Genomic DNA, 24,745 nt, shown 5'->3' with positions numbered 1-24,745 from the left:
ATAGTAAAAACATGCAACATACTCCCAAGTATGAACATCATAGGCACCTACTGTTCACAAAGCGTCCAACAATGGCAGTTTCTTGGCATATTTTAACTCGTTAGATCAAACCGGCAAAACTGAATAGCTTGTAAATTACAAGTATCTATTTACAAAGATTACAACTTCTTACACCTCTTTAACTTTCTACATGTTCCAAGGATGGAAAGCAAAACTTACAGGAAGAAGTAAAATTCAACGTGGAAGCTGGGGGGAGAGAGAGAGAGAGAGTCAGAGAAGTTTGCTAAAAATGAATGCAAAATGAAAACCACACCTCGGTAAAAATCTAGAATTAACTCCAGTCCACTTTCTGCTTGAGAAGCAAATCAATATAACCCGGAGACGGAGCACAATGCCAACCTAGTGATGCTCGCCTCCAAAAGAATATAATCGACTTCAAAAAACCTAATTATAAAACCTACTTTTGAACAATGTATCTAGCACTGCCGCCACTGGATATACCAACTCACCCTGCACTATAAAATTTGTTAAGCGCCTCATCATTCTCATTTCTCTCCCCACCCACTCTGGACTCCAATATTATAAGACGGTTCACGTGGATATCCCAGTAATTCAAAATGAGCAGAGTGAGAACTGTAGATGAATCAAACCTAAACAATCACAAAACTGATTCTAAACAAGTCGGTGTTGACGCAAACCCTTCCCAAAATGAGGTTGCGTCAGGCGCACATACAGACCATTCTTTGCCAGCAAAGAATCATGGGTCCCTTCCTCTACAACTCGCCCTCCATTCAAAACTACAATGTTGTCTACATGCCTCATCATTGTAGCTCTATGCGCTATCAGAATGGTTGTTTTGTTCCCCATGATCAATGTATCAAGAGCCTCCTGCACCACCCGACTTGATTCAGACTCAATGGAGGAGCTTGCTTCATCTATTAACAAAATGGGTGCATTCTTTAGCACTACCCGAGCAATTGCAATCCTCTGCTTCTGACCTGGGGTCAGATCTACACCCCTCATCCCCACATGTGTGTCATAACCATGAGGCAAACTGCTGATGAAATGGTGAGCATTTGCTATCCTAGCAGCCTCTTTCATCTCTGCTTCACTAGCATTGTGCCTTGCATATATTATATTTTCCTTTATAGTAGTTGAAAAGATAATTGGTTCCTGCTGAACAAGACCTAAGTGGTTCCTCAACCATCTCAAATTATAATGTTTCAAATCTCGCCCATCCAGTAGGACTTGACCAGCAACAGGATCATAAAATCTCTCGATCAGAGATATTATGGCACTCTTCCCAGACCCTGACACTCCCACCACAGCCACAGTTTGTCCCCCATTGACCTTGAGACTGAAATTGCTCAATACCAAAACTTCTGGGCGAGTAGGGTAACAGAAATCAACATTTTTCAACTCAATGCTTCCATAAACATTAGGTGGCTTCAATGCCGAGTTATCATCTGGGTCAATCTTAGGTGCTCGATCTATGATTTCAAAGACCGAAATAAGAGAATTTCGTCGTTTAAGTATGTATGGAGCCAATCCAAAAGGCTCCACCAGTGCAAATGTTGCAAAAGAAAAAACCATATATTCCTTGATAGCAGTAGGTACGTCCATATAGCCATGTTTAACAGAGTACGAGGTGTACCAGAGGAGAAGCGCATTACAGGCAAAAAGAAGAAACTGTGAAAAGCCAAAAGCAAAACCGATGGCCATTCCATGAAGGAAACTCTGCTTAAATATTTTCTTCAGTTGAAACATGTACAGCTCCATTACCTCGTTACCAGCACAGAATGCTACAACAGTGTATATGTTTCTAACTGCATCCTCAAGGACCAAAGATGCCTTCCTGTGCATCTCCTGGATGCCCCTTGAAAATCCAGCAAGCCACAATTTCTGCAAGATTTAAACATTTTCCTTTTATTTTTGGTACAAAAATTGCTTCAGTAGAAAAAAGAAACATCAAAGTGGATCATACAAACAAAACTCAGCCCCTAAATAATTCTTATATCTACCAGAATACCAGAATACTAGACTGGCAGAGATTTCATATATCCAGGCAGGTCAACAAGTTGAGTAAAAGATCAGAAAAAAGTACATTCAAATATAAAGACATTATAGTGATATCACTTAAAACTTGATATAGACATTGTGCTGCAATGTAGGCAACTGTGTTGAAGACTTGGAAAAACCACTCCATTATTAACAAAGAACGTTTCAAATTAATTATTTGGAAAAATCAATGAGAATACAATGTGTGTGGGGTGATGTTATGTAGACACGGGCTTGATGCATAAACTGTTGTTGTGGGACTCATATGTGATGGGCGTTGGCTTAGATAAAGTAAAAGTCTAGATGGGATTTCGATTCTTGCTTCTTCTTGCAAATAGGAGTTTATTTTTTCCTTCTTCAGAAGTCTAGGTATTTTGCCAATACCCTTGTGTCTATATCATAAAAAGAATTGTTAAATTATATCAGGTTTTCCCACACATGCCAAACAGATTTTGCATTATTTTCAGATGTTCCCAAAAAAGTGGAAGACAACAAACATTTTCACTGAAACATTATCAATGACCTCTAAAATTCTATGAACTTTATAATTATTTTAAATTTATGATCATTTAACACATGAATGGATGGCGTGGCTCAACAGGTTCAAAGCTATTGCTTTGCAAATTATATCTGTTGTAGATAGATTTGTAATGGGAAGCAAGTAGAGGTGATGCAAACCTGTGCAATGGCAGAAACAGTGAGAACCGGAAGGGTTGCCAAAGCCACAAGTGCCAATCGCCATTGTAGCAACATCCCAATAAGAACAGCCACAATAACAGCAGCACTGTCCTGTATAAATATGGAAAGCCGGTTGCTAAAAGCTGCTCTCACAAATGTAGCATCATTTGCCAAATGCATGGATAATGTGTCAGCACTGTTTTCCTCTCCATCGAACCATCCAACTTCGTTGCGCAACATTGCTGTCACATCATGGAATTATGTAAGGGGAATAAAAAAATTGGTCATCTCGAGAAAACTACTAGGAGAAAAGGAAATAGACATGCACCTGAGAACATCATTCTACGAACTCGCTCAGTCATCTTTTCCCCCATTATACCAAAGTAGAAGTGCTGCAAAAAATTGGCAACAACTGTCACTATACCCATGCAGGCAATGATCAAGCACCATCTGTCTACTTCCTGCCGCAAGTGATGACCATCCCGTCTATAATATGCCGTCACTATCAGTGCAATAACATAAGCAAGAAGAGGATTGAAAGAACCAAAGATAGCAGCACCAAAGCTTCCTAATACAGCATAGAGCCACTCTGCAAGACTAAGCTCTGCCAACCTAAAAAATGATGGTGCTTTGCGATGCTGTGTATTTTTTGCTTCCTTCGTTTTCACTGGAAATTCGTCAGATTGACTATGTGGTCGGCTAAAAGTCTGCGAATGTGAACGTTCATTTTTGGGATCAGATGTCAAAAGGGGTGAAACAGGGGATTCAGGGTCTGAACCATTTGACATTTGTCGATGTGTAGACTGAACATCAATCTTGGGTAGGTCCGGTAATCTCATTTCAAAGCTATCCTGCCTTCTTATTGATGGTTCCTTATCGGTTGCATTCATCAGCTGACCATTTTCCAGCATCTTCTCTGGTGGTGGGCTCCCAACTCTTGGTGAATCCTGTGAGTTAACAGTGCTATCTGGGGGACGAAATATGCCAGGAATTCTCTGGAGAGAGGGTGATTTGACCATTTTAGGAGATGATGGTTCTTGGAAGTTGTAACTTGCAGAAGAATCATTTTCAATTTGGAAAGTTGAAGTTTCCTTATAGTTTCTCAAAGGCATCCTGGACATAGTTACGAAAACAGAACCCATCAAAATGTAACTTATCAAAAAGGAAAAAGAAAATTAAGGATTAAAGAGAACTGCAATTAACTTTCTAGCAGAAAACTCCAAAAGTCAACAGAAAATATCTCCTTGAAAATGCTTAAACTTGTTACTTCCACCCAATCACCCACAATACTCTATGTCAGCAAGTGCACAGTTTGCTCGTGTTATACCTTCTAGGAAGTTTTGCTGCTTCTTCAGATTTGAGAAGCTCTGCATATAGGCCGTCGAGGGTCAATAATTCATCATGCGTACCCATTTCAACAAGTTGACCATCCTCCATCACAGCTATGTAATCAGCATTTTTTATAAGACTAAGTCGCCGAGCTATTATTATAGTTGAACGTCCCAACATGAGGAGATCTAGAGCCTCCTGAACAGCTCTTTCAGCTTCAAAATCAAGTCCACCAGTAACTTCATCAAGCAGAAGAATCGATGGATTTAGAAGTACCGCTCTAGCAATAGACAGTTTTATTTTCTGCTCTTCCGTTAATTCTAAACCAGCTCTGCCCACCTGAAATACAACTTTTTAACTTTATGAGGCCACAAAGACATGAAATGATACAGACAATGCCAAGACATATAGATTTAAACTGATATTTTTGTCTTTCAAATTTTACCTGTGTGTCATATCCTTTCTCAAGCGAGCTGATTAAAGTATGTGCATGCGCTATTTTAGCAGCTTCTTCAATTTGATCAAAGGTAGCATCCCGTCCGTAAGCAATATTGTCTCTTATACTCAAACTTAGCAAGGCAGGCTCCTGGGTTACTAGACCTATTTGGCTTCTTAGCCATTCCAATTTCAGGTTCCTAATATTTTCTCCATCCAAGAGAACTTCTCCTGCACCACAAATGAAAAACCATAGGAATCAGAAACCATACTAAGGATTTCCAGTGTAAGCCCTTCCTGGTATATTATATGCACCTTTGTAGAAGGTAACAAATATGATCATTGTATTGCCCAACCTCTCCCAATTCAACACAAATACAAACATACACCAAAAAATAGAGAAAACAATAAAAGGTACAGATGAAGACTATCACACCTAATGTAGGATCATAAAACCGCTCCATGAGTGGGATAATACTGCTTTTTCCAGAGCCATTTCTGCCAACAAGTGCCACAGCTTTCCTAGAAGGTACGGTAAGATAAAACCCACTCAAAATAGGGATTTCGGGACGAGACAGATAGCTAAAATATACATTCCTAAACTCAATATTTCCTTGAACTGAATACAGGGTGATTCCGTCTTGATTAACCGTAGAGGATGATCTGCTTATCATCTCAAAAAGTCTATAGGCAGCAATTCGTCCTTGCTCAAATGAATAGAAGTTTGTTGCAGCTTGATTCAACCCCCTATAAAAAAATAAACCATTAGAAAAATGGTGGGAATGATGGTCAGGACACACAAGTTTAAGCACAATACTTACAGGCCACTTAAAATTATAGCAAATAGGGCCGTTATGATTTCACCACCATGAGCTTTTCCTTGTTCAATCAGAAACCTTCCAACCCACAGTTGTAAGGCACAAGAACATATTGCAAGCCCATACGTAAATCCGAGACCAAGTCCTTGCACAAGGCTTATTAATATACCATATCTCAGAGTTGCTTGTAGTGATGTTGCATAAGAATACTTTGCCAACGTTTCATTTGTAAAGGCATACAATGTCCTAATATAGGAGACTGCCTACATGTTCCAAGAAATTATTCACGCTTCAGAATCACTGGCATTAAATACTTCACCAAAATGACCACAATCATAATACAAAATTTTTGCCATTATTTGAACTACTTACCTGTCACTTCATAAAAGAAAATTTTACGGGAAGTAATTTGAGTCACCATTTCAACAAATATATGCTCAAAGTAACAGCCAACAAAGAACAGAAAGGCATTGCTTGTTGTGTCCATGGAAAATAACTTTGGAAAACAGAAACCCTTCACAAACATGTTATGAACATTGATGTTTTTTTATAGGGAATTGTGAACATTGATGTTAACAAGAATAGCCTTCTACAAGCTGCTTTAGGATTTCCCTATGAAGAGGAAAAGTGCTTTCAGAGAATAAAACCAAACAGGTCTTGTACATCTTTGGGTAGTTGACAAATTGCTCGGACAAAATTGAGCATTGCAAGTTGTTTTTTTTTTTTTTTTTTGACAGTGCTATAAACCTATACCTCTATTGACATACTATGAAGATTATTTACAACATAATACTGGAAAACCACTTATAGGATCTAACCAAAACATATGCGGTGACGGAAAAAAATAAAAATTCCATAGATATTTTAGAAAATAAGTTTGCATAAATCATTACTAGTTAAATATTTATTTCAGTTACCAATTACCAACGAGTCTTACAAGCATTCAATTTCCCCTAGTCTACATCTGTTTCTCTTTCTATTTCTTCAACCTTCTATTTTGAAACATTCGCTGAGAAGCCACTCGGGAGCCATACATGGCCAGCAACTCTTATAGGGCTTCTAGTGGAAAGACAGCCCAGTCTTTCTTCCTTAAAAATAAATAAATGAATTACCCTTTCAGTAGTCAGAAAGATACTCTGTTATCAACTGCAGCCAAAAGAATACGCTGTTGGTTTCTAGTAGTACAAAGTAATGGCGCGCCCCTCAGCCAAGTCTGACATATAAATCCCTTACTATCTATCACCTTTGCAGCCAACTCAACAAGGAGATACCGTCAATCATTCATTTCAAGACAGTCTATTATTGTTACTTATCAAAAGACAGTCTATAATTGTTGTGAAGGCAGGAGGGTTAGGCCTATGCCTAAGTCACCACCACCATAGTTTGACTTTTTTTTATTAAAAAGCATTAGTTGGTGACTTTTAATAATGTAAAGGGTGAAAAGAAATCGATATTTAAAACAAAAACAACGATCTCACTCTAATTCGAATATAAATCACACAGATACTTTCGTACATAAAATAACAACAGAAAAAATAAAGACTTTTTTTTTTTTTTTTTATGACGGGGGAACCACCTCACAGCAGAGCCCTTAAGACTCACCCATGGAACCTAAACTTCCGGGGAGACTAGCACAGCAACCCACCGCCATGGCCTCTCACTTAAATCGCAATTTGATCACAGGGAGAATCAAACCTGTGACGTGGGGCTCATGCACACAAGTTCACCCTTGCCACATGGGCTACCCTCGGGTGGGTAAAAAATAAAGACGTTTCCCCTTAATGAATGCAAAAACCAAAGGAAACTACCCAAAAAATAGTCTTACAAAGACCAGAAACAGCTGCAAAAAAAATCGTCTCAGTGCAACCATTCAGCATATTAATTTTAAACTCCACAACTTCAAAGGAATCAAGTCAACGCAGATCTAGAGATACAATGAGAATAATGAGCCAAATTTACAAAAATAGAACATTTCATCCATAGCATGTGAGATAGATTATCCTTCAAAAGACCAGGAATGATAGTATTTGTTTATTTTTCATTGCTTTTTTCTTTATTCATTGTTTTGTTTTGGGGAGAGGGAGTTATGTTAAATGGAAAGAGCAATATAAATAGACCTGTTCAGCAATGCTAGCTGCTTCAGCATATGCATCTTGGATATTCTCAGCAAGCCTCTGAAGAAAAATATTTGATATTCCTCCAGCAGCTACAATGAATGGACCAGTGGCTAATGTTATGAGTGCAATCTGCCAACAGTTGACAAAACCAAGAACAAGACCACTGAAAAATGTAGCCATATTGTGAATATAATTTCCAACCTGTATCATTAGAGGCCAATAAACAGATTAGACAAAACAACGAATGGAGACAGAGAGAGAGAGAGTAAAAGAATTAAGACAAATGCGGGAATATGTTATCTTAACATACTTTTTCACTAAGAGCAGATTGAATAAGCAGCACATCACTCAGTACTTGGCTCACAATGTCCCCATTGTTCCCATAGGTATCGAAAAAACTCATGTCTTGGTTAAGTAACACTTGAACATATCTTGACCTGATGACAGCAGTCTGCCTTTCCCCAGTAAGTATCCAGCATGAAACCTCTATTACACACACATGTGCGCGCACGCCAAAAAAACGTTAGCATTAAAGACTGCAAATATGACACAGAAATAGTAGTGTGGTAATGACTAATCTTAATAAATAATTTACCAATCCAACCAGCAACGAAAACGCCCACAGCAATATACACGATTGTTAAAGTAAGCTGCAGCAAAATAATAACACAACCAAATGAGAATAAGTTCATATCTTCAACTTCTAGTTCATGAACGAAAACAATTCATATTTCACCTTCTAAATCAAATACAAAAACTAACTAAATAAACTGCACACATGAGTGCGAAATATGCAACACACAATAACAGAAGGCTGTTACTTCCCATAGAAAAAAGGAGAAAACAGCAATTGGAGAATGCAAGTCCAAAACAAACAAAAATCCACCAATTAGCTATTAGACTTTTCTGCCATATATTGCCAGTTAATATGGTCGAACAAGATACTTCTTACTTCACATAGAAACTTTAGAATCAAAAATAAAATCCAGATGCCAAGGACCCAAACTGTATTTGTAGTTTACGTGTATCTCAATCATTTGAAGGATTTTTTTTTATTTTATTTTAATGTCGGGGAACCTCTCCAAGGCAGGGTCCTTCGGACCCACCCCTACAGAGTAAACCCCGGACCCTCAGAAGTTTCCCTACATGGAACTGGTTAAATCACTGACTTTTCGCCAGGGGGTGTGGCCCTAAAAGCTTGTTTGCACCCATGAGGTGTTGAACCTTGGATCTTGAAGGGAGTGATACCCCTAGACCAAGGTCTTCACCACTTGGACCAACCCCTTGGAATTTTTTGAAGGAATGTTTTGATAGGATCAACTGCTAATTAATTTCACACAGAAATTTGACATGCTGCATACTTCATGGAACGAAATATAATTCTTGCATCAAGATTTTCTTAATAATAAGATGAAACTAAATCAAAACATCCAACTAATCGCTCAAAGTCAGCCTCTAAGCGGGATAGGGAACTTAGAAGGCTAACTTGCTCCATTAACTATGATGTGAAGGAAGGGAGTGGTGGAAGGGATAGATCGAAAGGGAGGGGCAATTTATATTTACATGAAGCCTAAGATCATATCATGGAATGTACGGGAGCTCAATGATCGCAATAAACGCCTTCGTATCAGATCATTATTACGGATGTGGTAGGGTGATGTGGTGTGCTTTCAAGAAACAAAGTTGCAACTTATTGATAGAAGTATTTTGCGGAGCCTATGGGGATGCTCGTATGTGAGTTGGTCTTACTTGGCCTCTAAGGGTGCCTCAGGCAGAGTGTTACTGATGTGGGATAAAAGATTGGTTGAGGTGATTGAGGAGCGTATTGGAGATTTCTCAGTAGCAACTCTTTTCAGAAATGTTGTTTAATGGATGGGAATAGGCATTTGTAGGCACATATGATCCTAATGTAGATAGGGATAGAAGAAAGTTGTGGGAGGAGTTGGCGGGCCTACATTCCGTTTGGGATGTGCCGTGGTGTATGGGGGGTGATTTTAACATAACTCGCTTCTCTAGTGAGTGATTGGGGCATTATCGAAATTATGTGGCTATGGAGGAGTTTTCAGAGTTCATCTTTGATCTGGAACTTATGGATCTTCCATTGGTAGGGGGTGAGTATACTTTGTCAAATGGTCGGGTTTGGTCCAAATTTGATAGATTTCTTGTCTCTCCGTCGTGGAAAGCCCACTTTCCAGAAGAATGTCAGAAACGGCTAGCTCGAGTCAACTCAAATCATTTTCCTATTATTCTAGATTGTGGGGGTATGAATAGGGGTCGCCAGTCTTTTAAGTTTGAAAACATGTGGCTTTTAGCGGATAGATTTGTAGAGATGGTGCGTGCCTGGTGGTCAGCATATCAGCTTTTAGGCACTCCAAGTTTTATTCTTGCAAAGTAAATTGAAGGCCTTGAAGAAAGACCTGAAGAAGTGGAACTTGAAATTTTTTGTCACACTGACAATCAAAAGTTGACTCTGTTGGAGGAATTGCAAGAGATAGAGAGTAAAGAATTTTTGGGTGATATTTCGGAGGAGGTGTTATTGAGGAAGGCCAAGATGATGGCAAATTTGGAGAGGGTTTTGTTGTCGGAGGAGATTTCGTAACGTCAAAAATCCAGGACCCTTTGGCTGAAAGAAGGAGATAAGTGTACGAAGTATTTTCACAAAGTAACGCTATCGAGTCACTATATTCAGGTACTTAGGTCTTATCTTCTCCTTCCGAACTAGAAAATCACATTGTGCATTATTATGAGACCCTTCTCAAGGAATCTGCTAACTGGAGGCCGAAGCTTGATGCTTTGTCTTTCGAGGCAATTGATTCTCAGAGTGCGAGTGTTTTGGAGAGACCTTTTAATGAAAATGAGATTTATAAGATTATTTATGGTATGGCTAAGGATAAAGCGCCGGGTCCGGATGATTTTTCAATAGGTTTCTTTCAAACTTGTTAGGACATAGTGAAAGGTGATGTTTTGCAAGTTTTTAGTGAATTTCACTCTTTTCAAAAGTTTGAAAAATCCCTTAATGTGACATTCATTGCGCTCATTCCCAAAAAAACATGGGGCTTAGATTATTGAGGATTTTCGCCTGATAAGCCTGGTTAGTAGTGTGTATAAGATTATTTCAAAGGTTCTTGCTAATCGGTTAAATCATGTGTTGGATCATATCATTTCCAAGTCCCAGAACGCCTTTATTCATGTGAGACAAATTCTTGATTAGGTACTTATTGCAAATGAGTGCTTGGATCATTGATTGAGCGAGGGAGGTTCAGCTATCCTGTGCAAGCTTGACATGAAGAAGGCTTATGATCATGTGAATTGAGATTTTCTTTTATATCTGCTTGGGAGGTGTGGTTTTAGTAATAGGTGGATTTCCTAGATGAGTCATTGTATTTCTACCGTCTAGTTCTCAGTTCTAGTTAACTGTACACCTGCTGGGTTCTTTGATAGTTCACGGGGCTTGCGACAAGGAGATCCACTATCTCCTCTGTTGTTTGTTATAGTTATGGAGGCCCTTAGCCGAATGGTGCAGTCTACTGTTGGTGGAGGTTTCTTATCTGGATTTCAAGTGGGTAATGGCACCGGTGGCTCCATCATCATCTCTCATATTTTATTTGCAAATGATACTCTACTCTTTTGTGAAGTAGATAGCAACCAAATCCAAACTTTACGAGCACTGTTACTTTGTTTTGAAGCAGTATCTGGGCTCAAGATGAATCTTGGTAAGTCTGAGATAGTTCCGGTGGGTGCCGTTTCTAATATATTCAGTCTAACTAGCCTTTTAGACTACAAGGTGTCATCTCTACCAATGAAATACTTGGATCTTCCTTTGGGAGCATCTTTTAAGGCTAGAGCGATATGGTATGAAGTGGTGGAAAAGATAGAGACTAGGTTGGCTGGAAGGAAACGGATGTATTTATCAAAAGGGGGTCGCCTCACTCTTATGAAGAGTACCCTTACCAACCTCCCCATAAATTTTTTATTTCTGTTTCCGATGCCTGCAGGGGTGGTGAACAGGATTGAAAAACTCTTTAGGGAGTTTTTATGGAGGGGTATGGGGGAGGAAAAGAAAATTCATCTAGTTAGATAGAAGACAGTTTGTACTCCAGTTGTGTATGGGGGGTTGGGAGTGAGTGATCTAAGAACTTTCAATAAAGCCTTATTGAAGAAATGGCTTTGGAGATATCATTCGGAGGAGGGATTGTTATGGAAAGAAATTATTGATGTTAGACATGGAGCTGCTTGGGGCGGTTGGTGCTCCAATGAAGTGCGAGGGGGGCATGGTGTGGGTTTATGGAAGTTAATAGAGGGGGGGGGGGGGTGGCCTTGTTTCGAAAAACAAATTCGGTTGATAGTTGGAGAGGGTAATCGAATCAGTTTTTGGCAGGATGTGTGGTGTGGAGAACATGCATTGGAAAGGGATTTTCCGGCTCTCTATCATATTGCAGCTAATAGGGATGCTTCAGTGGCGGATATACGGCTTTTTTCCCATGGCGCTCACCAGTGGGATGTACTTTTTAACAAAGACTTTCATGATTGGGAATTATCTAGTGTATCAGATTTTTTCAGTCTTCTATATTCCATGGGGACTCCAACGGCACAACGCGACAAATTGAAGTGGAGATACAAGTATCATAAGAAATGCACGGTTAAGACGTATTATAAAATCTTGTCAATACAGGATCCTACTCTGTTTCCTTGGAAGAATATTTGGAGGTCATGAGTGCCTTCTAAAGTTGTCTTTTTTGTATGGAATGCTACTCTTGGGAAGATCTTGACCACGGGCAATTTGAGAAAGAGGGCATGTATTGTGATGGATTGATGTTCCATGTGTAAAAAACATGGAGAATCTGTAGATCATCTCTTATTGCACTGTGAGCTAACTAGGATGTTGTGGGATGAGATTTTTCAAAGGGTTGATATTGCTTGGGTTATGCTTTTAAGGGTGGTGGATTTGTTAGGGTGTTGGAGGAAGATGCAAGGCTGTCATCAAGTGGCAGCCATGTGGAAGATGATTCCGTTGTGCATCATGTGATGTATTTGATCGAAACAGAATGCGTGATGTTTTGAAGATAAGGAACGCACTATGGCGGAACTGAAGAATTTTTTCTTTCACACTTTAATGCTTTGGTTTTCTGCTGTTTTACTAAATGGAAACAATGCTTATGATTTCTTGTCTTTAATTTATCGCTCTTAGAATGTATTTAGGGGTCTTTCTGTTTACTTCTTGTGTACAAGGGCTACGCCTACTTCATTCATATCAATCATATCTATCTCTTACTTATCAAAAAAAAAAAAAAACAACCAAATTATGCATACGGGATGAGTCAAATCACACTCGCAACTATATCTAACTTATGCATACGAAAACTAACTGGACATTATAGAAGCACTTTAAAACGTGCAAGCCTCTCATATCCTTTTTTACATCAACCCCAGAATCTTTCTATACCATAGCAACAGTTATCTTTCCCTTTAAAAATAAGGAAAGCCTGATAGAATAGATTGAGCAAACATAGTTAGCTTATAACTTCAGTCAATTTAGTCATCAGAACTGTTGGAAGTTTTAGCCTAGAAAATAGAGATTCCATTTTTATTTACAAATAAAGAACGAATTATTGAGTTTCAGGTGAAGATCACAACAAAATCTTCAGCACCCTCAGATAATAGATTCTGATGAGTCATGACCCTCATAAGTCTCCTAATAAACATATATGATATTTCCATATGACAAACCAGTTCAAAAGGGAAAAAAAGAAGAAAATAAAAGTAACTTCTCACCGAAAATCATGAACTTCTTAGTACTTGGTTATTAATGAAACAGCGTAACCAAAAAGAAACAAACGGAATCTGAATTCCGAACTCTTTATTCTCTCGTTGGTGATGTGAACTAAACACAATTAGCTGCACCAAGCTTATCAGGCGAAGTTACGCTAAATTTTAAAACCCGAATTCATCCCATTTACAAAATGTTCTCGGAAGCCGAACTAATACAACACAGATGCATCCCAGAAAAAAGAACTGCCAAATTAGGGTTTCTAAAGCTGTAAATTACCTCTCTAAACTTTTCCAACTGCTCATCTTGTCTACCGGGGCCGATCCTGAGAACGTGAATGATCTTGGCGAAGTAGTGGAGATAAACGATAAGGGCAGTGCCGTGGGCGGCGGCAGCGAGTGAGCCGACAAGCATGAGGCCCCAGTCGAGACAGTCGGCGCAGGCGAAAAGGCGCGAGAAGGGAACGGCGGCGGGTGGCAGCTCGATATCCTCGGGGTCTTCGATCTCCTCTTCAGGCTCGAGCTGCTGCCCCGCCGTGTCCATGCTCTGGTCCATATAGGGAGACGGCGACTCTGGCGGCTCCGAAACTTCGGACACGGGAGTCAATGGCTGTATGTGCTGTGGGGACCAACCGAACAGCCCCCTAGAGACCATCATCTTCGGGGAGTAAGTCGGAACCTCCGAACTCGAACTCGTAGTCGGACTTGAACTGACTGAAACACTAGCTTCCCGGACCAACTCAGATGACAACCGATAAATTTTCAAGCGCAAGTGTATTTCGGGCTTTGCGTTTTTATATAATCATTGTTATTCTTTTTCGCTTTTTCCCAAAAGCAAAGGGAGAAGAAAACAGAATGGGGGTGGGTCGTCGCAGGTGGGTACGCGACCCGGTCAAACAAGGCCGACACGGACAGATAGAGAGACTGAGGGAAAACCCTTTGACTCACCCACAGCGACACCAAGGGATCTCTCTTTTCAGGTTAACGGTAAAATGCCGGCGATGCCTTCAAAAGGAGGAGGATATTTATGTATGTACGTACGGTAACGAGCGATGTAGAAAGCCCGTGCTGCGTGTATGCTCATTTGTTGGGGAAGGCCGAGTGGACGATGTACATGTCTGTGTATTTCTGTACGGCTGTGCTGTTTGGTATTTTTGGTATTTTTTGGCAGATTCGATGCCGAATTGTATATAGGATTTAATTTTTTTATATTTTTTATTTTCGTTAGGAGGATTTAATTTTTAATTATAATGGTTTGAAGTTTGAATCCTTAAAAACATCCAAGAATAAGAAAAAAGAGAACTTAGGTGAGAGAGTGAAGCTTTGATACGAATTCATAAATGAATTAAGATGATTTGTGGATAATAAAATAAAAATTAAATTATTTATTATATTTTATATAAAAATTTTAAAAATTTATTTTAAAATTTAAAAAAATTAAATTATTTATTATATTTTATATAAAAATTTAAAAAAATTATAATAATAAAATAAATTGAGATAAATTTTAAATACAAACAAAACTCTATGACTAAGTTGGGCCGTATCGTAGGTTGACACATGGGTCATCCCACGCATGGCCTAAACCCATCCAAGTTGCCGAAGAGGTGGCATTTCATTTCTGGTCAAGGGCTCGCAAGCAGCAACGTCCTCAACAGGTCATTTAATAATAGGTGGTAAAATGAAATTTTTTATCGGATTATTAATTTTAAATGATATTAGTTTTAGGTTTGGACCCATGAGAAGTGGGTCCAAATCTCAGGGCCCACTATGAACCCAATGCAGGTGTCAAATAGCTGCCCACATTCCACGCTTCCTGTAACGGATATGATAAATCGACCGACGACAGAAAAAAACTAATAAGATAACAAGGTCTTGGGTTCTCCACCACAAAGTTTGGAGAGCCTCTTACTCCCAACTCTTACCACTATTTCACACGCAGAGAGTACCAACAATGGCGTCTCTGCAAAACTCACCTACAAAGACTTTGTTCCTCGACTCTTTACCTCAGGTTCTCAAGTCTCTTTTCTCCCACTCTATACTCCAACAATCCCCACTTTATTCTTTTCTTTTCTCCTCAAGTGCCTTTGTTTTATGGCTCAGTTACAGAAGCATAGTACGTTGCCTTGTTGCCGAAGAGGTGGCATTTCATTTCTGGTCAAGGACGCGCAAGCAGCAACGTCCTCAACAGGGTCTCTTTCTCAAGGTTAAATTTTCTTTTAAATCTTTAATTAATGATCTGCTTCTTAAATTCGGAAAGCAACAGTCGCTACGTCTTTATTTTTTAAAGCGCACGCTGGCTTTCAGTGCATGTAATCAGTCCTAGCATTTTGGGGAGTGCATTGTTTGTCTTTAATTTAATGCCAAGAAACTCAAACTTCCACTTAGCCTATCAATCTCCTCGAGCTGTTTGCCACTTATGTATCTTAAATTCAATTCAAAAGTCTATTTAGTTTAGCCTCTTACCTAGGGAAATAGGTCAATTATATCAATAGGCTCTTGATATGTGCTTTGGCTGGATGGCCTTGGGCACAAGACTGTAATTGCTTGTTATGATTCTAGGTTGATCCGTGCATGCATGGACATATATAATATATGTGTATAAAACTAATACATATAAAATATGTGGATATCCGAATACTATATAGAACATTAGTCTTTTCTTATTCCCCACATTTTTCCACTGTCAGTGTAATTAGTGCATTAAACCTTTGGTAGACACTGATTACGCATGTATCTTTAAAAACATGGCAGATAGACCTGGAAGACGCCAAATGCTAGCTGTCGGGACAGTGGCCCCTTGGGTTGTCATCTTCAATCAAAATTCCAAATCGTGTAAGTATTATTAATAACTATGCGGCTAGCTTTACCCCCTTTTTTTCCTGTTTTTTATTTTCCTGGAAAGTCTGCCTTTCAAGGATTTGGGTTTTACATATCTTTGTACTAACGTAGTGCTCATCTAGGAAAGCAACGCCTGTTCTCTGTGTAGTGCATTGGTTTCCTTAAGTAATGATGGCTGATATCCTAAGAGTACACCCTTGATATGGCTCAGTTGCTGCAGAAACTAAGAAGGGATTTCTGCCAGTCACTGATAAGAAAGATGGATATGAATTTCTTTATCCATTTGGGTGGCAGGTGTGCTTTGTGCAGTTTTATCTGCTTCTATATTGTCTTTATATCTACAGCTCATGTTAGTCTTTGTTTAGTTATCTGTCAGTGAACTGCTAAATACCAAAAGTTAAGAGTAGCTCCTCCATGTTTTGATGTCTTGGGAGTTGGCAGGAAGTAGTAATTGAAGGTCAAGACAAGGTTTTTAAAGATGTTATTGAGCCATTAGAAAATGTAAGTGTGAATGTGATCCCAACAAGCAAACTGGACATTCGAGACATTGGGCCACCCCAAGAGGTTAGCCTTAAAATTTCAAATAATTAACATCTTTAACTATTTTAATGTGTCTGTTTCTTTTATAATATATTGTGTGTGTGTGTGTGTGTGTGTGTGTGTGTTTTGATTGTTACGTACTCACCATACAATGATCACAGATTGCAGAGACTTTGATTAAAAGGGTCTTGGCCCCTCCTTCCCAAAAAACAAAGCTAATCGAAGCAGTACAGGTTTGAATTCCTCCGGAAGTTTGGTTAATCAGAGTAATACTTATAAAAAAAGAAGTTTGGTCAATCAGAGTATATTTAAATTATGCTTATATGGAAATATAATATTCCCTGTAATATGACAATTTGTTATCTTGGTCTCATCTCTTCTCAAACCTTGATTTATATTTTGCTGTACCTCTTTGGTACAGTAATGAGAGAAGTATCTTAGTACTCCTCGGGATGACCACAGTTAATTTGTCTTTACATCAAGTCCACTTTTGTCTCCATGAAACTCAATGCTATGTCATCTTTCCATTTTTTAGCTGAAGTACACTTTCAGTTTCTTTGTTGGTTGACATTTAGAAAAATATGCTTACTTTATCGTTTTATGGGGAAGGATTAAGAAATTTTTGTCAGTTTCATATAAGAATAGATAGCATCCTACTGTCATCAGGCTCTGCCTCAGTAAGCCTACCTTCAATATTGCATTCAAGGTCAGTAGTTAAGTCATTTCTGAAACCGTACTTGTCGTAGACACCTGTTCTTGACAATTACTTGCACGCTGAAGAATAGAGCACATATTTAACTAATATTCCAAAGACTATTAACTGGTCAGTTGTCGTTTCTATTGTACAGCATGATGTCGATGGGAAAGCTTATTACACATTTGAGTTCACCGCTCAGGCTCCAAACTACACCCGCCATGCTCTCAGCACAGTCTCCATAGGCAATGGTATGGCACAATTCCTTCATTTGGATATGTTAGCTGCATCAGTAACACATTCCATATATCATTTATTGGATCCATCCCACGAAGTTGGTTTGCAGCAAAAGCTATGTCAAACTGCTTTAGAGTAATATGTTCAACTCGGTAGTATAATCTGATGTCATGTTTTCACTAGGCCTAATTCCATCCCTCCGTTTAAAGTGAATAGCATTAGTAATCCCCTCACCACTCTATATTTATTAGTGGTCGCTAGGATATTTGAGACTGACATACCACATGAAACAGCTTGTTTTGCTACTATCTTGAGGTAGCCACGTAAGATTCAGCATTTTTTACAAAATTATGTATTTTTTTTTACTGAGAATCACTTTGATTATGGCAGGCAAGTTTTACACTTTAACCACAGGGGCCAATGAGAGGAGGTGGGAGAAGATGAAAGACAAATTGCATACTGTCGTTGATTCCTTCAAAATTTTCAATGTTTGATCATGTGGACGCTCAATTTTCCTGTATAAGATTAGAAGCATCTACTTTTGAACTGCAAGCACCACTGTGCATTTGCTCGAGTTGTCCACGAGCCATTACCAGTCGGTAATCATTTCTTTCTGCCTTCTGGCTCTCTTTTATGGAATTTCCGGTAAAGACAGTGTCTCATTCAATTAACTTATTAAAGAGGGAGTACCATGATGACAGGTTCTTTGTTGTTCCAAATGAAATTACATTGAAGATCATATATATATATATATATATATATATATATATAATTCGTGCAGGAAAGCTTTTTCTCTTAATATGTTGAGGTATTTGTTTTTTTGGGAAGCGGGGAGGAAGATCAAATCTTCAATTTTTATATTGAAGGTCGGGATGACCATATAGAACTCAATTATTTTGTAAAACTTGAGATCATGATGTGTCTACTAGATGGCTGATGCTCGGGCGATGAGGGGGAGGATGAATGGCATTTTCCTGTCTCATTTCCTCCAACGATGAATGATAGATAACACTCTAACTAGAGCAAATATTACTAGGCCAAAAAAGTATTGCACCAAACAAGAACTCACCAACGCTACCTTCATGACTTATTATTGTTATCACTCAGCAGAAATATATATCTATATATATATATATATATATAATTGAGTTGTTTTACTCATCATTCATATACCACATACTTGTTATGGAGAAAAAAGAAAAAAATTAAAAGAGGTATAGTGTGTGTTTTGTGAGATGATGTGTAGAATTTTTCCCATCAAAATCTCTCTATGCACCATCGTTCTGTCAACTTGGGTCGATAGAAAATACTAATATTCCCCATGGAAAGCAAGGGAAGGATCAATGTTAAATCCCGCAAAGAAAAATTGCATTGCTATATTAGCAAATCAGAACCACAACTATTTCCCAAAATTCTAAGCAGCGGATAAGCCGTATAGAAAATATTGTTTCCCATACAAATTTAAATGAACAACTGACATAGGAGCCCGCCCTATCATGCACAATGCCTCGTACAAACAAAACTGTCATATCAATGAATCACCTAAGACGAAGGGGGTACTAAAATCAGATGATGCCAATCTTGTTCGCCACGTCTAAGGCATCATAGTCCGGTGTCAACCTAACATAAGCCTTCTTGGTTCCATCAGGCCTGCATAAAAAAAGTGAAGGGTCAGCACATAAAATAGCAAACAAATATCCAACATTTCCAGTCCTAGATGTTTCTTTTTTGAGTGCCGGGTGTCCGAAAACATAGTCAACTTTTCCAGTCATGTGAAAGCCTAGTGTAAAGGAGAAGGGAAAGCAATGACTCTTAAACCTTTAACGCAGTATAGCACTATGGATTTACAATCTACAGCAGAAATATGAATTGTTTTTAGTAAGTTGCAAAGCCCAGCAATGCGTCCCTTATATACCCACATGAATCTTGCGGATAGGTTTCAAATCAAGACATGAGGTTTACAGGAACTATTACTTCTATGATTATGCATGTTAAACTCGTGACTCATAAAAAATGTCCAGAAGTAAACCACCTAAACTTGTCTTGACGCTCGACTGTGAATTAATGAAATTTACCTGATCAAAGTGTTCACTTTCTTGGCCTGAATGTCATACATCTTCTTCACAGCAGCTTTGATCTTCTTCTTGTCAGCACGGATGTCAACAATGAAAACCAGCGTGTTATTGTCCTCAATCTTCTTCATTGCAGACTCAGTAGTCAAGGGATACTTGAGAATCTGGTAATGATCCAACTTATTTCTTGGGGGAGCACTGATGCGAGGATATTTAGGGTTCCTCTCCTTCTTCAATGTCTTTGGCCGATGAAATGTAACTGATGTCCGAATCTTCTTGGCTTTCTTCTTAAAGACTGGACCTGATTTCACAGCTTTGGCAGCCTTCAAGGCTTGAGCCTTTGGATCACCCTTTTTAGTAACATCACCTGCAAAAAGATAAGTATTAAACTTAAGTACATCAGCAACTCCAGACATCTTTTTCCAAAGAACTCCTCACATGATCAGTGAAGGTATTCCCACCCAAATGGACATACCCATCCAAAAAAAAAACGAAGAAATGCACATCCCACGGGATTCAGACACGGAAGAAGAAAGAAACAAAAGAAAAAGAAATGCTACAGCTAAATGATGATGAGCAATATTACTTGTGGCCATACACGTATACCTTTAAGGGTAAAAGGAGTGAAGTCAACAGACATTGGAAAGTAGATCACAATTCGTTCAAAATTTTCCATGGAGTTTCAGCTTCATCGCTCCCAAAAGAAAATCAAATAATAGATGCGCTCATGTCTTTCGGAAGATCCAAGGATACCAACTATGTAGTTTAAGGTAAGAAGACTCGCCAAAAAATATATTCAAACGTATCTCGGAATTATGATGCAACACACACATAATTATTAAGCCATTACTAATCCAAACACGTACGAGGCACAACACACTCAGTTATACAAACGAAAACTTTTATCATGGTCAAAAACAGAAAGCCACGACAAGAATCTTTCAACAATGAAACAAAACAATACTTAGAAAGGAAATTGGAAGAAGAAATGAACCTTTAGCAGGAGCCATTGCACAATGAAGAAAGCTCTACCCAAAGCACTTCGTCAACTAAAAAATCAAATTCCAAAATGAAAGCGCGTTAGTCCCCACTAATATTAAGTTTCAGATCTAGATAACAAAATTGTTATCTAAGACAGTGATATAGAATACCGTTTAAGCACATAGAAACTGAATTAATTAACACAGCACAATGTGCATTTAGGAAGACGGAAAGATTTGTTGTAACCTGTGAGAGACGGTGATGGCTGCCGCGGCCGTAGAGTCGGGTTTTCCAGCGAAGAAGATGAATATTGTTTCTACATGTACAGTACAGAATTACATATAAAACCTTACTTCTTTTTGTAATTAAAAAAAAAAAAAAAAACTTACTTCGTTTCAGATCGTGCATAAGCCCAAGTCAATATAATGGGCTGGACTTTCGCGATGTTAAAATGGTAACTATAGTATTTATAGAGGCCCACGGAAGTTCCTTCCCTCAATTTTCTGCCCCAAAGGGAAAAAAAGATGACAATAGAAACGTTGTTCTTTATGTGAATTTAATATAATACCTTTATCAATCTATTTTATATTGTCTTACTCGATCATCGTCTCTAGAAATAGATCTTTTTTCAACATAAGGAGAATTAACGTTAATTTTATCTTGACCCTTTTGAAGTAATAAAGGGGCTACACTATAGCGGCACGAACCCATGATAATATTTATAAATGACTTGTTTTTGGTAAGAGATGCACGTTACTGTATGTAAATTTCAGTGCATGGTGTACATCGATACTCACGTGCATTTCTCCCTTTGAGTCAAAATAAATATGTTTTCAAACCTTTTCTTTAAAATTAAAAGTTTATATTCCTGCACGAATCTCAACAATAACTTGTTGTGACCGTACATATTGATCATTTTGGACTAAAGGAAAACTTTTTGGCTGATTAGTCACCCCTTGCATGTATGATTTTAGTGATCAAAGACATTGTTGGTAAATTGATATAATTAAAAACAACAAAAAAAATCTGGAGAGAAGGCAACATCGATCTTGGCTTTTTCGCAGAACTCCATTTAGCATGCATAATGTAACAATCCACAATACAAAACAGGAAAAACAGGTTAATCCAAATAATCTCTAGATGGTTAAGCAAAAACAGCAACAAAATTCCATTTATTTAGCATATTCTCCTCACACGACACTTTCTTGAGACAGTTTAGCAAACTACATTTTACTTCCAAATTAAGAAAATAAATGGGATTTTATTCCAAGCAACCATATCGCCCCTAGCTCCTACGGCCCTGTATTCCCAAGGAAAACACTGCTTAGAACTGTCTTGGAACTCAGGGAGTACTTCAGCAGCTTCAGACCCTAGCAACAAATGGACATGGAGATCAGTACGTATGTCTCAGTCCCACAAAATGTATTAAAAACCTAATGGAGGTGAGAGAAAAATTCAGATTAATTAGCATCATATATAGATATACCTCAGCCATGTCAAAAGTAACCACCCTCTCTTCAAGAGAACCTAATTCCTGGACATTGAACTTGTTGAGCAACGTTATACCGGAAATAGTAGACATGGGTTTGACTACCAAGTCATCCATCACCATGTAAGTAACCACCCCTTTCACAAAACCTCCCTCATCGGACGATATCTGATCAGACGTTGTCCTCGTTGGAGCAACAAAAGGAATCTCAGTATTCATCAAGCGTTTACACGCAGGACAAATGGCTTTTGGATTATCAGCCACATTATGATGGTAATTGGAACACATGTAATATTGCTTTCTGTTAATGGATTCATCTTCTGTCAGCAAGAGAGGGGCATCATAGCCAGAAACGACAGCAACTTTGGGCTTCAGAAGGGTGTCCTTGTTCTGGTTAGGTTGCAAGTATGTCTCATTCAGCTTTTCTATGCTTTCATATAGATTGCTTAGGCAACCCACCATACCATTCTTTAAGAGGAGCCGAATGACAGTCCCAACTGGGAAAGAAAGAAGGGCAAATAGAAAATCCACGAAGTCCTTCCCAACTTCTGCAAACAGGACTTTGCGACACTTTGTGTCGATAAGGAGCTTAAGGCTAATTTCGGTGGATGCCATTGCCGCTTACCACTCCAGTTATGACGCTGCTAGTTGAAGCGGCTGTGTTTCACTAGGGCGTTGTGGTTCTGTATATAATACGGCTCGAGAGAGACTCCATTACTGCTACATAGGGAAGAGGAATGGTCGAAATAAAGAGCAGCATGCAACGGTTGGTTTTCGCATGGGAACCATTGAGAGCGCATAGCCTTGGTAATGGAAATGAGCTAAATGATTCCGGCTTTATCTGCATGGGATGACGTTACGAAGCAAAGTTAATAATTGAGAAATGAATAAAGGTCTCGAATGGGATTTTTTTTTTTTATCATTAAGAAAAATATTTTTTAATAATGTTATAAATTTTTTATTTTTTTAAAAAATATTTATGATAATTAAAAAAATATATTAAAAAAAATGATACTATTCAATCTCAAATTCAGGACCTATAGCAATACTCTTTATAATTAGCTGATGGACATGACTGTTATCATGTGAAGTTTAAAAAAGAAATTTAATTAAGAGATAATTAAAAAATTATTTATATATAAAAAAAAAAAAAAGAACCAAACACAAAAAGTGGTTTGACGTGTCACCTGGCTTCAGATCGAAGGACCAAACACATCGTCGTGTATCTGATCTGCATTCTAAAATTCCTTTCTCTACTTTATAATTGGGGCTCTCAAACATCAATCCCTCCCTCACGCCTGCTTTACCACTTCCCACTTCAATGACAAAGAATGGGGAATGGCGACGGCAACTTTTTTGAGTTCGTCACTCTCTATGATTAAAAGGTTGTTCGGATGAGACTTTGCTTCATTATCCAAATTAAGAGTTGTTAAAATTAAATGTTCAATTTTTATAGTGAACCCAGATTACTCGGTTTTGTTGGAAGTCATCTCCTCAGATTGAAACATATTCATCCATCAAAACCCAGACTCGATGCGGCGATGTCATGAAATTAATCTCCGATACTCCCACATTTACGTGGGAAAGTATTGGCATTGGATTAGCAATTTCAATCTTTAAAATTTGATTAATATGAATTTTTTTTTTATTTTTAGCCAATTACTCAAAATTTAAAATTTACATTGGATTAATCATCACATTCTTTAAAATAATAAAATATTATTATTATTAATTATTAATATTTCTTTAATTAAATTATATAGATAAACATTATTTATATTATAATTCGTTATAAGATAAGATTATTGCATTATTTTGTACCTTATAAATAATTAATAAAAAGCTTATTTATATTTTCTCATATTATTATAATTTTTACATGATTATAGATAGATGTAAAAAATAATTTCTTAATTATTTTTATATTTTAAAAAATATTAAAAGAAAGATGATTAATATTATTTTATAAAAATATAATTAATAATAAAAAACTGCATCGTAATTTTAGGAATAAAGTTATTATATGGATGAAATTACACTAGAAAGAAAGAAAAGAAAAACACAAGAAATAATAAAATATTAGAATGAAAATATTACAATTCCTTTCATATGACTTTAGGAATGAAGTTACTATACATCATCTTTCAAAAGAGTTGGGTTTAGCTAATATAATATAACAGAAATTTAGTAGACATTCTTCAAAATATGATTTCATTGAGATTTGACTAAGCCAATGCAAGTGCTTGACAAATTTAAAATCCCATAATCATTCATTTCCCAAAATAAATAATATATTGAGGTTTTGCTAAAAGATAGACATGCTACACATAAGCCTTTTAAGTGTAATACACGGCATAAAAAATGCTGACTTGGATTAATAAAGATAAAAGAATTAACTCTAAATTTTCTATCTTTTCTCTCGGAGTAATATTACATACAGTTATAAAATGTATAAATATCGTACAGTTATTTTAAAAATAAAATAAAATTTATTATTAAAAAATTAATTTTTTTATATAAATTTTATATTTATTCAATTTTTTAAAAATAATTATGCGAGATTTGCCGCTACAAGTATGATTTCTCTTTCTCTCGTACAAAACACCTCCCTCTCTCGTACAGAAAGGTTGTGTTTGAATGTTGAAGTGAGTTGAGTTGAGTTGAGTTGAGATGATAAAATATTGTTAGAA

At 37.6% G+C, this 24,745-nt stretch overlaps 4 protein-coding genes across 4 annotated transcripts; 1 reads left to right on the top strand and 3 right to left on the bottom strand.

Moving 5' to 3' along the window:
- Positions 1-107: 107 nt before the first annotated feature.
- LOC109003031 (ABC transporter B family member 20-like) lies at positions 108-14,280 on the bottom strand. The gene is made up of 11 exons (XM_018980987.2): positions 13,482-14,280; positions 8,031-8,085; positions 7,746-7,921; positions 7,436-7,636; positions 5,322-5,581; positions 4,937-5,247; positions 4,511-4,731; positions 4,064-4,404; positions 3,065-3,849; positions 2,737-2,978; positions 108-1,902 (listed from the first exon to the last, which is right to left on the bottom strand). The coding sequence occupies exons 1-11, from the start codon at positions 13,857-13,859 to the stop codon at positions 673-675; spliced, it is 4,200 nt and encodes a 1,399-aa protein (XP_018836532.2). The 5' UTR covers positions 13,860-14,280; the 3' UTR covers positions 108-672.
- Positions 14,281-15,052: 772 nt separating this feature from the next.
- Positions 15,053-18,218, top strand: LOC109003030 (psbP-like protein 1, chloroplastic). The gene is made up of 8 exons (XM_018980986.2): positions 15,053-15,212; positions 15,305-15,407; positions 15,956-16,036; positions 16,254-16,336; positions 16,484-16,606; positions 16,744-16,815; positions 17,431-17,527; positions 17,904-18,218. The coding sequence occupies exons 1-8, from the start codon at positions 15,156-15,158 to the stop codon at positions 18,005-18,007; spliced, it is 720 nt and encodes a 239-aa protein (XP_018836531.1). The 5' UTR covers positions 15,053-15,155; the 3' UTR covers positions 18,008-18,218.
- A 576-nt stretch (positions 18,219-18,794) lies between these two features.
- LOC109003029 (60S ribosomal protein L23a-2-like) lies at positions 18,795-20,907 on the bottom strand. Its single transcript, XM_018980985.2, has 4 exons — positions 20,813-20,907; positions 20,580-20,634; positions 19,589-19,952; positions 18,795-19,163 (listed from the first exon to the last, which is right to left on the bottom strand). Exons 2-4 carry the CDS (start codon positions 20,593-20,595, stop codon positions 19,079-19,081), a joined length of 465 nt encoding a protein of 154 aa, XP_018836530.1. The 5' UTR covers positions 20,596-20,634; positions 20,813-20,907; the 3' UTR covers positions 18,795-19,078.
- Positions 20,908-21,715: 808 nt separating this feature from the next.
- LOC109002981 lies at positions 21,716-22,693 on the bottom strand. Its single transcript, XM_018980917.2, has 2 exons — positions 22,053-22,693; positions 21,716-21,936 (listed from the first exon to the last, which is right to left on the bottom strand). The coding sequence occupies exons 1-2, from the start codon at positions 22,668-22,670 to the stop codon at positions 21,859-21,861; spliced, it is 696 nt and encodes a 231-aa protein (XP_018836462.2). The 5' UTR covers positions 22,671-22,693; the 3' UTR covers positions 21,716-21,858.
- Between the last annotated feature and the right edge of the window lie 2,052 nt (positions 22,694-24,745).

The sequence above is a fragment of the Juglans regia genome, chromosome 12, assembly GCF_001411555.2.
Source record: "Juglans regia cultivar Chandler chromosome 12, Walnut 2.0, whole genome shotgun sequence".
Classification (NCBI taxonomy): Eukaryota; Viridiplantae; Streptophyta; class Magnoliopsida; order Fagales; family Juglandaceae; genus Juglans; species Juglans regia.
The sequence above is the reverse complement of the archived record's forward strand: the minus strand, read 5'-3'. Positions and strand labels throughout refer to the sequence as shown.

What these genes read in the sequence shown, in the direction of transcription:
- LOC109003031 (XM_018980987.2), bottom strand. Translation starts at nt 13,859, where the DNA reads ATGATGGTCTCTAGGGGGCTGTTCGGTTGGTCCCCACAGCACATACAG. An exon ending in AATCTGCTCTTAGTGAAAAA is followed by an intron (nt 7,637 to 7,745) that starts GTATGTTAAGAT and finishes CTAATGATACAG; the next exon opens with GTTGGAAATTATATTCACAA. An exon ending in GCAGCAAAACTTCCTAGAAG is followed by an intron (nt 3,850 to 4,063) that starts GTATAACACGAG and finishes AACTATGTCCAG; the next exon opens with GATGCCTTTGAGAAACTATA.
- LOC109003030 (XM_018980986.2), top strand. Translation starts at nt 15,156, where the DNA reads ATGGCGTCTCTGCAAAACTCACCTACAAAGACTTTGTTCCTCGACTCT. An exon ending in TCCTCGACTCTTTACCTCAG is followed by an intron (nt 15,213 to 15,304) that starts GTTCTCAAGTCT and finishes TTTATGGCTCAG; the next exon opens with TTACAGAAGCATAGTACGTT. An exon ending in AACAGGGTCTCTTTCTCAAG is followed by an intron (nt 15,408 to 15,955) that starts GTTAAATTTTCT and finishes AAAACATGGCAG; the next exon opens with ATAGACCTGGAAGACGCCAA.
- LOC109003029 (XM_018980985.2), bottom strand. An exon ending in AAAGTGAACACTTTGATCAG is followed by an intron (nt 19,164 to 19,588) that starts GTAAATTTCATT and finishes TTTTTTATGCAG; the next exon opens with GCCTGATGGAACCAAGAAGG.
- LOC109002981 (XM_018980917.2), bottom strand. Translation starts at nt 22,670, where the DNA reads ATGGCATCCACCGAAATTAGCCTTAAGCTCCTTATCGACACAAAGTGT. An exon ending in TTACTTTTGACATGGCTGAG is followed by an intron (nt 21,937 to 22,052) that starts GTATATCTATAT and finishes ATTTGTTGCTAG; the next exon opens with GGTCTGAAGCTGCTGAAGTA.